At 44.0% G+C, this 14,807-nt stretch overlaps 1 protein-coding gene across 3 annotated transcripts in view; it reads right to left on the minus strand.

Annotated features, from left to right (window-relative positions):
- Positions 1 to 14,807, minus strand: part of tenm2a (teneurin transmembrane protein 2a) — a 112,852-nt gene that overhangs the window by 26,677 nt on the left and 71,368 nt on the right. For 2 of the 3 annotated variants that reach the window (XM_061048953.1, XM_061048951.1), the window contains 7 exons: positions 10,656 to 10,778; positions 8,944 to 9,170; positions 8,059 to 8,254; positions 5,450 to 5,551; positions 4,761 to 4,955; positions 3,062 to 3,262; positions 1,013 to 1,198 (listed from right to left, as the gene is read on the minus strand). In XM_061048953.1, coding sequence (XP_060904936.1) covers positions 1,013 to 1,198; positions 3,062 to 3,262; positions 4,761 to 4,955; positions 5,450 to 5,551; positions 8,059 to 8,254; positions 8,944 to 9,170; positions 10,656 to 10,778 — 1,230 coding nt within the window. The remainder of the gene's footprint in view (positions 1 to 1,012; positions 1,199 to 3,061; positions 3,263 to 4,760; positions 4,956 to 5,449; positions 5,552 to 8,058; positions 8,255 to 8,943; positions 9,171 to 10,655; positions 10,779 to 14,807) is intronic. The other variant, XM_061048952.1, reaches the window with a different exon arrangement.

The following is a 14,807-nucleotide window of genomic DNA, read 5'->3' on the forward strand; positions in this document are numbered from 1 at the left end:
TTAAGAAACAAAACACCAGAGTCAGATACGGTACCTGCTTTGTCAACCATGCTCCCATGGTCTGCAGTGGGAGAAAACGTGCAGAAAAGGTAAGAGATGGGGGAGAGTATTTTCTTTTTTTAATATAAATGCAGGCAACATCATGCAGAGCTGAAATGAACAACAGGCAAGTCGGGGATAAGCTAACGCTGAGAGTTTCTGGTGCTAGTGAAGTGTGCTTTGCGCCAAGCTGAGGCCTGACAACTCTTTCATCTCGGGCTGATGCTGCAGTCAAAGCTGCCCTACTTTCTGATGGGGGGAAATGCAGAGATCATAAACTGTTATTCCCCTGTGCGAATATATGTGTTTGGCTTGGTGTGTGTTTTAGTGTTTGTGTGTGTGTGTGTCTCAGATTGCAATCACAGTGCTTGTGGTGACAAGAAAATCAGACTTTTTTTTTTGTATCTAAAGGCACTGTGGGTGAATCAAAGAAATCTAGCACTCATCCATCCAAAGTGACAGTGATGACAACATGAGGCAGTGACTGACTGACATAAAACACACACTAACACACACACACTTGCACAACTGTGTGCACACACACACAGACGAACAATGTGAGAGAGATACTTTTGATCAGAGTGAGGTGAAGAGTTATACCTTTCATCTCATAACTTTGGTGTTTCAAAGGCCACAGAAAGTAAGACTCCTGGGGTCTCAAGTTGAGAGGGAACCTAAAAACGGCTAAACCGTGTTTTTTTTTTTAATCCTCCCACCCCCTCTTCTAACAAGCTTGCTCCTCTCTTCTCTGTTTCGCCCACCTCCTACGTCAGCCCCCCACCCCTCTTCAAATTACCCAAGGTCTCCCTTTTGCCTCCTTTTCTCATTTCCAAAGAAGCTACCTCTTTTGTCTGACTAGGTGCTCGTGTTCCTGTGCACACCCAAGTGTTGACAAGCAGACACACATCAAACACAGTTCCTCACACACACACACACACACAGACACACACGGGTAATACAAAGAGATGCTCACCGATGGTACAGTGCTCTCCGTTCCAGCCCTGGTGACACTGACACTTCCCGTCCTTGCAGGTTCCATGTTTGATGCAGAGCGGGTTGCACACACGCTGGTCACAGCCTGCGCCGGTCCAGCCCTCCTCGCAGCGACAAGCTCCGCCCATACACACTCCATGAGTCCCACAGTCGACTGAGCACACCTCTGAAGGGAGCAGGAATTATTTTTGTTAAAAATATTCTCCAAAGATTCAAAAACTTTTTAGGTTTACATTTAAAAAAAAAAAAAAAAAAAAATTGGACACATATCACTAACTGTGTCGCATGCAGGTTGAGGAATGTCTAAATCTTTGAGATGTCTAGGTTCTAGATAGGCCTATCAGTTGATTAAACAACAAGTTTAATATTATTTTTGAAAAATGACACATTATGTTACCAGGACATCTACACACAAACTTTAAACCCTCAGTTTCAACCTGCAAATGAAGATAAAAATCTATGTTAGACTATAACAAATAAAATAATTTAAAGTTATTAAGATTCTCCAACAAACACCTTGAATCAGAATCAGTGACTACAGTTTTTGAAAACAGGGTTTGCTTCCCGAGCCTCCGTTACAATCGCTGTTTGGGAGACTCATGTGGTGTGATGTGACAATCCCGCTCATGTATTCAGGAAACCCAGCTGTGCCAGAATGAAGCATATACAGATGTTTAGAAGCACACTTGCTGAGGGATCCTGCAGCGTAGAACAATGTTGTCTTTATTAAAGTTAAGTACCGCTTCTCTTACTAATACTGGAGCTCTGTTTGATGTGCGGAGATGGGAAGCGTTGCAGGGCTGGCATGGTGAAGGCGGCTGTCTCTCTCACTGTGGTAGTTTTATGAATATGGTTGAAGTTTTTCATCATCAAAGACGTCTGATCATGAGCTCTATATTCCCAGAGATAACTTTGTTTTGGTCTAAATCCTTCCAGGAGAAGGAACATCATTCCCAGCAGGGATTTATGTTCCTAATGTACAGACGGTGTCTTCCACTTTCTCCTCCTGCCGTCTTACACAGACAGTATTCACTCTTAGGTTAACTACATGTGACACCATCTACAACACAAACACATCGGCAATGTTCATGTTGTCATTAACGGCTTCACAATACAGAAATCTCCTCACAGACTCACATGAGAATCACTTCATACAATTCTGTTAATAACCTGGAGAGAGGCTAACATTTCTCATTTCTGACATGCTTACAGACAACAGAACGTCTTTGTCATTATGTTACAGTATTCCTATAGTTCCTTAAAGATCAACATCAGGGATGGATGCTTTACTCTGTCCTTGTTGTCTGGAACAAATGACCTGAGATCTGTCACAGCTGTGTTGCAGAAAAGAAAAAAAAACAACTTTTTTCCCTTTTGTCCTCGTCTTATGTTTGGTTGCCCGTGTAAGTGTGTATGTTTTTAACCGTGGGCGAGTTGCGGGGGTATGTTCACCACTGTTTGTTGGTGTTGTATGTGGGTGGTTATTCTTCCTGTTTCTTTGTTTCCTTTGTTGTCTTTACTGTTTTTTTGTATTGCATTTATTATTTATTATATTATTTTATGGATGTTACATGTTGCTACTGTTCTGAACAAGCTATTGTAATGAAATGTTTTTTACACAGAAGAAGGGACTTGCCTTGCCCATTTTGGATCTTAACCACTACCCTGTTAATCATAAAAAAGCCCATACTGTCGGCGACAGTCAACGGGGAGGGATGATTTTATATAGCATTGACAGTAACAAGCTGCCACAGTTTGTTGCCGTTAGTTCCAATTTGGCTCAGCCGGTATAACAGTTGCTGTATCCTCGTTTGCAGCTTGTTTAAGTGTTTTTTTTTTTTTTTGGTCTTGTTAGTTTCATACAAATACAGTTTAAAAACTAAAGTAGTATGAAATAAAATGCTACGCTAATTAGCTATGAATCCTCCGGGGCTGCAACATATGATGGAGAGAGGAGATTGGTTTTTAATTATTATGACACTCAAAATCTCCATCTTTACTCCAACTCTATCCCTGCACTCGCACTCACCCATCGAGCAGTCGGGTCCCATCCAGTTGGGGTCACAGCTGCACAGTCCCGTGTCTGGTATGAAGGCCCCGTGGCCGTGGCACTGGTCTGGGCACTGGGCCCTGGGCAGCTCGCAGTGCAGCCCTCCCCAGCCTGGCTTACAGTGACACTCCCCATTCACACAGATGCCATTGTTGGAACACGTAGGATCCAGGCAATCCACTGCATTTAGCCAGAGACGCACCAACGTGGGAAAAGAACACAGAGAAAACAAAATGAACATGAAACAACACGAGCACAGGAAATGTCACATTAGAGCTGACGCTTCAAACTAAATGAAATATGATGGGTTTTTAACAAGAAAGGCATGTGGCAAAGGACATATTTTCATCCTTTGTGTGCAAAGAAAGATAATGAAATAAAAGAAAATATTACCAGGCATATTACTAAAGCAATTAAAGCACACAATAATGAATAGCTGAGTCGATAATTGGGGCAGAGCAGCAAATGCATTCCACTCTGAAAGAGCAGTGAGCTGCGCTGACACATTATTGGGTGTGAGTGCTTGTGTATGCATTAGTGTGCATGCACGTATATGTGCTAATACATGAGGGAGAATCTGACACTGTCAGTCTGCCAGGTTGACAGGCAGCTCCGAGTCCGAGCAGTGAGTGAAAACCAATTTGACAAATTACCTCCTCCCGGCAAAGCGCCCACCCACCCCCTTCCTCTGGCGTCCTCTCATTGCTCTGTCCCAGTTGCTCCCACTTTCTCTCCCCCTCTCTCTCTTTCCCCCTGTCCTCTTTGTCTGACACCTCTCCCTCCTCCACCTCCCCAGGCATGATTGACCCCGCAAGCTCCCCTTTCCGCACACACACTCACACGTTCATAATACCACGCTCTCGCACAAAACATCGTCCCCTCCATTTCTGTTTGCCTGGCAGAAACGGCGGATCACAGCTATCGATTTTCATGTCGCCGGCACTCCAGGTAAATTGTTTGAGGGACTCGGCTGTGATGAATATCAGATTTGAGACCAGAGTAGAGGGTGGAAAAAAAATTGGATGCGAGGGAGATGGAGAGAAAAAAAAATGAAGAGCAGGAGAAACTGCTGACCTTGTTCTCCGGCCCTGGACCTTGACTTCTTCTGTCTCTCATTTTGCTTCCTCTCTTCCCTTTGTCTTTCTCTACCTCTCTTCATCGTCACCCACTTGGCACACTGTGCTCTCTGTTCTTCTTTCTTTTTTAAGTTTCCTCTTTTTTTTTTTTTTTTACAAATTCACCTCTGATTGCTGTCCTGACTTCCAGTCCATCTCTAATTCCTCGTTTTTGCTCTCTTTTTTTTATTATAGCTTTGTGATAACAGAGAATGTGGGGGCCTGATCCTTCTTAACAAGGATCAATAGAAGCAATTTCATACCTTAATAAAATGTCTGATGTGTTTGGCTGCAATGCCATACTTCATCTGTGTATATGGAGGGAAGGGACACTCAGTCAGAGGAAGATTATGCCATGATGAGCTGTCTAGAGCGAGTTATGGGGAGTGTGTGTACGTTTTCAGTGGATGTGTAAAAATCTGTTTGTTGTGGTGCAAACATTAATGTGCTTTTTAAAAACAATCACTCTGAACTTGTCAAAAACCCACAAACATAGGCCGTTCACAAATAAAACCATCACAAATCCTCTATTACCGCCATCCCATGACCCCGCCCCCTCTCACCCTCTGCACAGCTTGCTCCTTTGTAGCCGATGGAGCACACGCAGTTGCCATCGGTGCAGGCGCCGTGGCCGCTGCAAAGAGGGTCGATGCACTGCGTGACGGGGACATCACACTCAGGGCCCTTCCAACCGCTGTAGCATACACACGAGCCCTTGTCGTATTGGCCGTTGCCACTGCAGAGCACGGGGCACGCCGCTGGAGGACAGGGAGGAGAAGAGGAGGGAGATTAAGCCAAGTGCGTGACAAAAGGAAAAACAATTAGCAGCCTTTTTCTAGAGATTCTCAAAAGCAGTGAAGAGCCACGCCGCCCACCCACACACACACCCACACACACCCCTAACCCCACCCGCACTGAGGGTGAATAGAGTGGTTAAGGGGCTGGCGAGTGGCAATGACATGAAGAGTAATTACAGGCAGAGGTAACTAAACTATTCATCAAAGCTGTCTATCCCAGGTGAGCAGCAAGCCAGGGAGACGTTAGCCGGGGGAGCTGCCATTCATCATCAGTCATCTTGTCTCAGCTCCACCTAAGGCCACGCGCCATCTTACCGCTCCTAATCCTCTCTACTCGCCGCTCACAGAGCTGAAATGATGCCCGCTCGTCTAATTAGACGCCAAGAACGACTGAGTTTTTTATTTATTTATTTTTTACGATGGGAGAAACACATTTGCAAAAAAACAGCAAATACCTTTGGAGCAGTCCATGCCGTGGAATCCCGGGAAGCAGTGACACACACCAGAATTACACTCTCCGTTACCATGGCAATTGCGCGGGCACTCTTGCACTGAATCTGTGAGAGGAGACAAAGTGAGACAGAGGAAAGGGGAAAGAGGGGAGGGGTGAGAGAGTTTTTGATGGCAGGCATAGAAAGTGTTTGATTAAAAAATTGGCACGGTTCACTCTTTAAGATGCTGCGGATCGAGTCAAGGTGCTTTGAGTCCACTGTCACGCAGATATCAACAGGAAAATGCCATCCTTCAAGATACCATGCATTCCTTTAAAGTGAATTTTCATGGTGCATTTTGCATCAGCCTTTCTTTGAGATGCTATCCATAACCCATCTGTTATATCTCTCCACCGTGTATTCCTGAACTCTTTGCTCCTGCTCTTTCACCCCTTCTCCTCTATTTCCTGGCACTCCTTTTGTTTGTTTCTGCCTCACTCGCGCCACTTCAAGGTCATTAATACTTTATCCAGGTGTGTTTTTTGGGTGCAACTAGGCAGATTTTTTAGCTGAACTTTACAAGAGTGTTTCTGGCCTGGTGCATACGTGCTTCATCCACCCTCTCCTGCCTCTTAACCCACTTATCAGAGTGGAAGAGTTTGGTAAAAGGAAACAGGGTCAATGCGCAACATAAGGAGGCATTTTGGACTTTTAATTCACCCATTCCGCCTTCCATCACATTCATTCCAGCTTCTACTCGTCTTACACAAAGCATTACTCATCCCATCCAAACTGCCCTTCCTCTCACACTTCCTCAATCCTTTTCTGTGCTCGGCAATTTCCACCAAAAATCTCAGGCCCCCCCCTAGTCTCCCTCTTACCCTAATGCCACCCTGTCTTTCAGTTCCCTCTTCAGCTCCTCCTCCTCCTGTCCTTCACTCCACTTCACTCCATTCTGGCTTTGCCCCCGCCATTATGTCTTTCCTCCGGCTCCCCCTCTCACTACTCACTCTAATTCTGCCCTTGCTGCCTCTCCTTCTCTTCTACTGCAGATAGCTCCAGCGCCAGATATTGACAGTGAAGGATTCTTTCCCTCGGCTTGACTCTTTCTATCCATCCTCCTTGTTCTCACACTAATGCTTCCAAAACAATTGGAATTATTTTGGGCGCTGTTTCAGGACCAAATAAAAAAAAAACAACAACCACATTACATGGTTGTGTTGGTATTTCTTTGGATTCCTTTTTGTTCTGGTTTCAGATATGGTACGAGACAATTTGTTTTTTCTTGTTGTTTGTTATTTTCTTCTTCTCACATGAACAAACACCAGGGAAGTGATTCTACACTCTGACAAAACAAGTTGTTTTTTTGGGTTTTGAATAGATTCTATCAATTTATTCGTCTATGTCCTGGCAATAACAAATCTCACTAAGCGGTCCAGCCTGCTTGACAATTTTGCAATAGTTGTGTGTTGCTATTGGCAACATTGTGCACATTCCACTGTAGTGTGTTTTTTGCACCCTGTGGATGTGTAAAAAAAACTTCAACGAAATGGGACGAATATGCCAACATGTCCCTCTTAAAGGGAAACTCAACTGACTTTGAAAATTGTATTAAGCTGTTTGTGACTCAGGTGATGTCACACGAGTCAGTTTCAAGCAGAAACCTCCAGTGTTGAGAAACTGAAGACAATGTGCAAGTCTCCATTGATGCTAATATTTAAATGTCCTTAATAACAGCAGAAATAAAAAGGTTAACAGCCTGCTTCATATACAGTTTTATCAAGCTAATTTATTTGTTGGTAAAAACTGTAAGGGGGTTGAATTATTTTAGAACTCCTCATTTTACTGTTAAGACTTCACACAACGGGCGCGGCTGATTTGACTCACAGTCAGACACGTTGTAGCTGTTTACCAGGAGGCTGGACTTTACCTAAATCCTATTACTGACTATAAATGGTTAATGTTTTTCCATCATTTTGAATATGTTAGACACTAGCTAAATGCATATTCTGTTGCTTCTCAATGAGCTGGGAGTTGGTGAGAGTCAACATTTCCAATACGGCAACCATCATTGTAAGGCTTCATAATGTATCTCCAGAAACTAATGCTTAACACTACTGAGACTACGTCCATGTTTTATACAGTCTATACGGTCAGTTTCTATTGAGGCTGAAAACTTCAAGTTTAAAATGAAAAAAATATGACTTTTGAGAAAGAACTGAACCTAGCAGACCTCTGTGACCTGCTCCTGGACTCTGCTTGAGGCTAGTAGCTCAAGGCTATATTAGTTGTTGCTAGCATAAAATGGCAACATATGAGACCCACTTGGTTTTGAAAAGGAAGCGGCATCAGTGGAGAAGGAAGGAAAGATTTCTGCTACTACAGCATCATTTTTATATTTTTAAAACCTGTCCATCAAGAGACTGACAGTGTTATACTGTAGGAGTGCTATGCTAAATCATTGGAGTACTCCTTAAGTCAGCATCAATTGTAGCGAATAGCCACTTCTCCCTACTTATTCTGTTTTTCTGAATGATGGTGCTAAAGCTCCTCTTACCTACCAACCTCACTTCCGCCCCTTCAATTGTTTCAACTCCCTCTACCCACAAGCACAAATGCTGCCTCAGTCTCACCCATGACGTTTGTGCTGAAGGAAACGGTTTCTCTCTCCCGACCATCGTTGTAGAAGGCCAGGTGCCAGGCACCAGCGTCCAGGTACTGGACAAACACCGCCTCATTGAGGACCACAGTTTGGATGCTCCTCCTCTCCCGCGGAGACTCCACCACGCTCCATTTCTCCTTCCCGTCCAGGCGCTCCATATAGTCATACTGCAGGAGAAAGAAACAAAGAAAGAAAGAGAGAGAGGGAGAGGTTAAGGTTGAATGAAAGTGTGAATGCAAGTATAAAATCTATGATTCAACTATGAAGTGCTGCGCTGGCACATTTTAGACTTTGAAAAATGACCCGTAGTTGTATATATAGGGAGATTAAAAAGTAAGGGGAGTACGTGTGGCTGGAAATCTCCAGAGAAGCATGAAGAATGTAACAGAGAGATCCTGGAGGGCTGTCAGTCTTTCTGCGTTTCTGGAAACATTGCAAAAGTGCTTTTTATTGCACTGCGGGAGCCACAACTTTCATGGTCTTTAGCAGCTTAAGTCAGGTCAGCCAGTGAAACGGTGGCAATAATTCCATTCTAAAAATCAAATCTGCTGTTAATTGAATGGTTTCTAATTAATAAGCGGCAGTAAAACTTACATTACTGTGAAATTTAATTAAGGGTAAATCCTAGACTGAATTAGTTTTTTTTTTTTTCAAACAACTGTTATAATGAATCACAAATGAATTTTAAGATGTCCCTTGACACAGGCCAGAATTGTATAATTTATCTTCCCTTTTTGGCTGATCAATATGAAGATAAAGGGTAATGACAAAGGGATAATTCTGAGATTAATCCATTAGCCTAAAGGTTTAGAAGATGAAGGATCTACATTTGCTCTTACTTGGATCTAGATGTTACCTGTGCGTGTGAAGGAGGCAGACCCTTACGGATGTACACTCCGAACAGGGCGTCTTTGCCGAGGGAGATGTTGAACTTGAGGAACTGGGGCAGGCTGAGGTGGAGCAGGGACCTCCAGAACACTCCTGGAGGGACTTCCTGGGTCACTCGCCTCCCGACTTCGATGTTTCCTGTGTCTATACTGCTGTTCCTGCCTGCCCACGGACCTGGAGCGAGGGGAAAAGAAACTGCATAATCTGTGATTATATGCATTGATTGTCAGAGTCAATAGTTCATCATCACAGTTTACTGGAAATAATCTGCTGTAAAAATTCATGGCCATTGAATAGTAGGAGGACAAGCCCCATTAGCTCTGCAAACTGTGCCTGTACAGTTGACGCAACAGTGATTGTTGTTACATGCGACAGTGGGATGCAAAATGAAGCTGCAAGACTGTGGACTTTGTTGTCTGGACTAAAACGAGAGCGGGATCATAGCACTGCAGGGCACAGCTGTCCAAGCAGACTCGCAGACAGGCACGCACACAGAAGCACAAAGCATCCTGCAATCAGGTCAGTCATCTAACAGAGCAGCGCGTCGGGGCCCCAGACAGAAAAAAGACGGGAGTGTTGGCTGTGTGTGTGTGTATGTGTTTGTGTACGTTTGTGTGCAGAACAGAGAAAAAGTAAAAGAAACAACGAGAAGAACAACAGCAGAGCATCTGGCCTAGACGGCTGGGGAACAGAACACAACAGTCCTCTCATTAATACAGAATACAGACACAGAGCAGCAGCCCACACGTACCTATAGTACATGCTGTGTGTGTTACAGAGCGAGATTGAGCGAGAGAGAGAAGAATAGATGGAGAACTGCATGGGGGCCTTAAAAGAAACAAGGGAGGGGGGGCTATGCAGTCAGTGTTTTACTTCGCTGCTGACTGAGACGATAAAGCCAGCCCGACACAACTCAGCGGAGTGGTTAAACAGCCCATACTGATAGCACAGCCAGTACTGTGGCATGAATTATGAAAATATTATAGTTGGTTTGAGCCTGTTTGGGTGTAAAATAAATCTACTGGACTGTTTTAATACATGACACAGAGCAGAGGCAGCCTTTAAAAGCCTTGAAGGACAAGCACGGTGTAACTGAATGTTTCATTTTTTTGGTGACTAAACAAATCAAACTCTGTTGTTGGTCTGTTTTTTTTTCAGTATTCATTCTGAATTTACTTTCCTGACTGTGGCACTCAGCCCAAAGTCAATTTGTTCCTTCTGACGACATAAATCTTCAAAAATAGGTCAGACTATAAAGCTTTAGGTTAGGAGAATAGCAAGTCGTCGGCTGGGGGACTATTTTTAGTGGCAGATTAATACACACTTTGCATGCTGGAGTATTTAGACTGCCAGGGCTGTGCATGTGGTTTTGAATCAAAGTAAACCAAAAGCTTATTTTCCCTCACTTTGATTTCATTCATTTATGTTCATTTTTAACATTTTTTTTTTTGACAGCAATAGAGGGAAATCATTAGTTTGTAGAATATGTCATTGTTTGTTTTGGTCTTCTTCTGGCATTTTGTGACAGTAAGCAATTAAACATTTTTTTCCTACAAATCACATTCATTGGAGAGTAGGTTGCAACGTCTCCCAGACCTGAGTTTTGCCTAGTAACTCGACATGCATAGTGAGTTTTTTTTTTTTTTTTTCCACGAGGGTTATGTGTGCTGTAGTTCATACCTCTGCCTCCAGAGGGCAGCGTGGCCACATCACTGTTGACAGGCAGGCCAGCTCCCAGTCCGTTGTTCAACACCGGGCCGTCGGACGGCTTCAGCTGCCAGTTCAAACCCAGCAAGTTGATTGCTGCACACAAAGGAGAGATGGAAGAGAGAGAGAGAGAGAGGGGAAGAAAAAGAAGCGAGTGTGAGGACATACAGTATGACTTGTATTGGGAATTGTCTCGGAGCCTAGTGTAAAAAAAGCAACACTTGAAAGCTCATCAAGCCAAAGAAATCCAAGAGGCCAACCCCCTGTGTCTGATCTGTCATTTATCCAGAAACCAACGAGGCTTTTATGGAGCGCTGCTTTTAAACGTGTGTCTGCATATCAATCAAAGAATGCTGTTCACAAAGTGGCAGGTAACCTACAGCACACACAAAAAAAAAAAAACTAAGGCGATACGTACAAAACAGACAATTAAAAACAATGCGGATAATTCCTTTTGTTCCCTTCCTTTACCTCATTCTCTCACAATCTTCTTTTAACCTGACAGCGTCTCCTGCTTTTACTTTGGAGCCTTTACACAACATCCTTGCAAGTGACAGATCTGTCTCGGAAGAGTTCGCTCCATGACTCTTCCTTTCCCCTTCTCCTCTTCTTTTGTCCTCTGTTGTGTTATTGTCTGCTTGAGGTATAAGTTTGCTCAAGTGTGCTCGCTCATCACTTTGTCAGCTTTTTTTTTTTTTTTTCACTCCTCGTGTGTTATCCCTCCTTAGCCTGATGCTGCCAAGATTCCCCTCCTCCCAAAATCAGGAGAGGAAACAGCGAGAACAGCCAGAAAACCGTTGATTTCCCTCACTGTATCCAAAGTAGAAGTTATGTGATTTTCCTTTCTTTAGGGTGACAAGTTTGCTTTTGAGTGTTGTAAATGATCCGCAACGTTTTTTGAACAGTCTTCAGAGCAGAGCATCGTTTTCTCATGTTTGAATATTTAACACAATGTTACACAAAAGGAGCAATGCACCTGCAGTGTTGTCACCATACATGAATAAGCAGATGTGAGCTTTTCAGGGTTGCACATGGGATGGATGTGTGATTGTGTTCAATGCATTATGTAGGTGTTATTGCATGACTCGCAGCATTGGCCTTATCCCCACCACATGAGCTTTCTAACACCTTGCATCTGAAGCCCGGGAATCAATTTCCCTCTTGTCAAATTCTATCTCCACCCGCCTAAGGTTGGCACACACAGGGATGAGTGTAAAAACTTGCAAGAAAGAGGGGGATGCATCTTTCGATATTGCTGCAGGGGCTAACTCATTCTCAACCCCAATGTCCCATCTCTCTCTCCCCCCTCTCTCTCTCTCTTTCTCTCCCTCTCTTTGTTTCTTCCTTTTTATGTTTTTTTTTCTATTTCCCTCTATCTCCTCTCCCTCACTCCTGGTCAAAGGAAAGCGCTGACACCTCGGCTGCTGCACGGCCTCCACTGTCAGCTCTTTTTTTTATTTTTTTCGTAGGAGGTGGGGGTAGATTGGTACAGAGAACAAGAGCGGGAGAGGATGCAGGGAAAACTACAGTGTCCTTCCTCCCCCCCTCTCTTTTTCTCTAACATCCACCTCTTGCCCTCTCCTCTCTCATGGCGCTGACCTTCATCCCTCTCGCCTCTTTGCCTTTTAATTCCCCCTCTTTTCTCCCGTCTTTTCTTCTTATCTCTTGCCTGTCCTTTTTCTTGCAGATAACACAGACATGCATCCGCGCGCAGACGCACGCACGCGCACAAAGATGGTATCACATGGAGCAGTCGATGGAAAGATTACCTATTGAATCAACGAGAGACGGAAGGCAATAGTGGAGTCTATTGTGACGCTGCTCTCAATCTAGGTCATCCCCAAGAAAACATCAGTCGGCCCTAGAGTTGGCTCATTGTGTTTGTGTCTTCATATTGTGTGTGCATGTTTGAGGGTCGGTGCACATGTGTGGTTTTCCCAAATGACTTTCCTTCCCCCCACCCTTTGATTCTTTGTCCCCTGGGTGGTTGTGGAGAGCTGACCGATAGATGGCACTCTTACTCTGTGATGTCAGGTTCACAAAAGCTTTGTCAACAGGTTTCTTTGCGGCAACACAAGCGAGGCTGGAGAGACGCAGAGGTAGAAAGAAAAAGACAGAGAACACCAAACAGATACTTGAGATCAATCTTTTTCACACTGCAACACTTCTTACTTTGTTAGGGTGTAATTCTAGCCTAAGTAAAAAACGCTGAAATTGAAGTATTTGGCTTTCGTGTTGCCTTGATTTAAAGCGTTTTCTTTTCGGATCATAATTGCCGTAATTACTGTTTTCAAGCTGCATTGGAAGGCTTTATTAAATGCCATGCCAATAAAGCCTGTCTGAAATGAATTCGACTGACAGACAACAACAAAGAAAGTCTGACTCGTGCTGTGCTCTCTCTCTCTTTTTTTATTTTATTATCTCTGTCTCCTCTCTCATGTTCATTTTTACAGATACACACACAACACACAGACTCACACACGTGGAAAGATCAGAGAGAAGCAGGTTTAACAAGCAAAACCAGTTGGATTAAAAATAGATCAGCTGCTTCATGAGGTTTTTTTTTTATGTAATCTTGATGCATAATTCAGAAAGGCAAAGTGCTTGCCAGTATCGTCTGCAAAAAAGAGAGCATCTGAAACATCAGCAGCACACGTGATCCTGAGACGGAAAAAAAGAAAAGGAGGGAGGGATTGACGGACAGGGTGACAAAAGAGATGAAAAGGAGGAGGTGGTGGCCGGCCTCAGAGAAAAGGGGCAACGGTCAGGTGCTCTTGGAGAGATCGCGCTGAACCTTTGGCAGAGAAAGAGAGGAGGGAACAGAGAGAATACTGGAGGACAGCGAGAACTGAGAGAATATTAAAGAACATATAAAATCCCCCGAGGATGAAAAAAAAAAAAAAAGGCTACAGATGATGTTGCAGAGAAGAGAGGAAGAGACGAATGAGGGCCTCTGTGGAAGAAACGAAGGAAGGCAGAAGAAGATGGCGAGTGGAGAGAAAAGATTTAAAGGATGAGTGGCCCTGTATTCATTGACTGGTTGGGTGAGAAAAGATAGTCGTGATTCATCCTCTGACAGTAAGTGGCTCACAACACGGGCAATCAGACAGAAATACAATGCCGCTGTGTAGGGGGCTACATGTGTTCGCCGAAATATTTATACGTCTCGGAGTTAAAGGGTGTAAATGGATTTCTGCATGAGAGGAAAAGAGAGAGTGGCAGAGATGGAGAAAGGTGACTTTGTGTGCACTGAGTGTCCCCGGACTGGAAAATATTGTATCATCATCATTCTGTTCTCTGGAACAAACTCCCAACTGTTCAAACCCGCTCTCTCTCTCTTTCCTCCGCCGTGTCTCTCGCCCATTTCCGTCTCACCTCAACCATATTAATGCCTATTTAAATGTGCAGCATCTCCAATTGAACTAATTGCACCTCTCCTAATTGCACGAAAGGTACCCATTGGTCTCCTGCACGTTTCTGTGTGTAATGTCCTGCAATGTAACTAAAATGACACAAAGAGCACATGTTGCACATAAACACTAACACACACTGGCAGCGTACTTTTCTCTGCCGTCTCCCCTGGCCTTCCTGATAAATGCATATTAACTGTTCTAATTCACCACTAAATTAACAACTCTGACCTCAATTAGGGCGGTAATTGTAGCTAGCCCCACATCCAGCACCCGGCTGCTAATTGGTTTAGGAATCCTTTTTTTCTTCCTCTGTCTTCTACCTTCCGCCCCCTTTTTGCATCTCCAAGGCCCTCATTTAGCGAGCCGGTAGACATTTTATTGTCCTGAACCAAAACACATGCACAAAAAGCAGCCACCTGAGAAAACACACCTTCACTGTTTATTTCAGTATCACTCACACCAGTTCCTCTATCTCTGCAGCACAGGCATGCAGCGCTAATATCGGAGGGACTGAGCGGAGGAAAAAAAAGCACTGTGCCACCTTAGATCCTCAATATTCCAGCCATTTGGGATATTTCTTAGAGTTTACAGCACAATATCCACTTATGTAGTCTATAAATAAAGCAGCCACTCTCTCTTTGCTAAGTTCTGAAGGCGCTGCTCGCTGAGATCATTTAGAGTCTCAGACAGAGCGACGGGGGCGGCGGTTGGC

This window comes from Labrus mixtus, chromosome 10 (genome assembly GCF_963584025.1).
Source record: "Labrus mixtus chromosome 10, fLabMix1.1, whole genome shotgun sequence".
Taxonomy (NCBI): domain Eukaryota; kingdom Metazoa; phylum Chordata; class Actinopteri; order Labriformes; family Labridae; genus Labrus; species Labrus mixtus.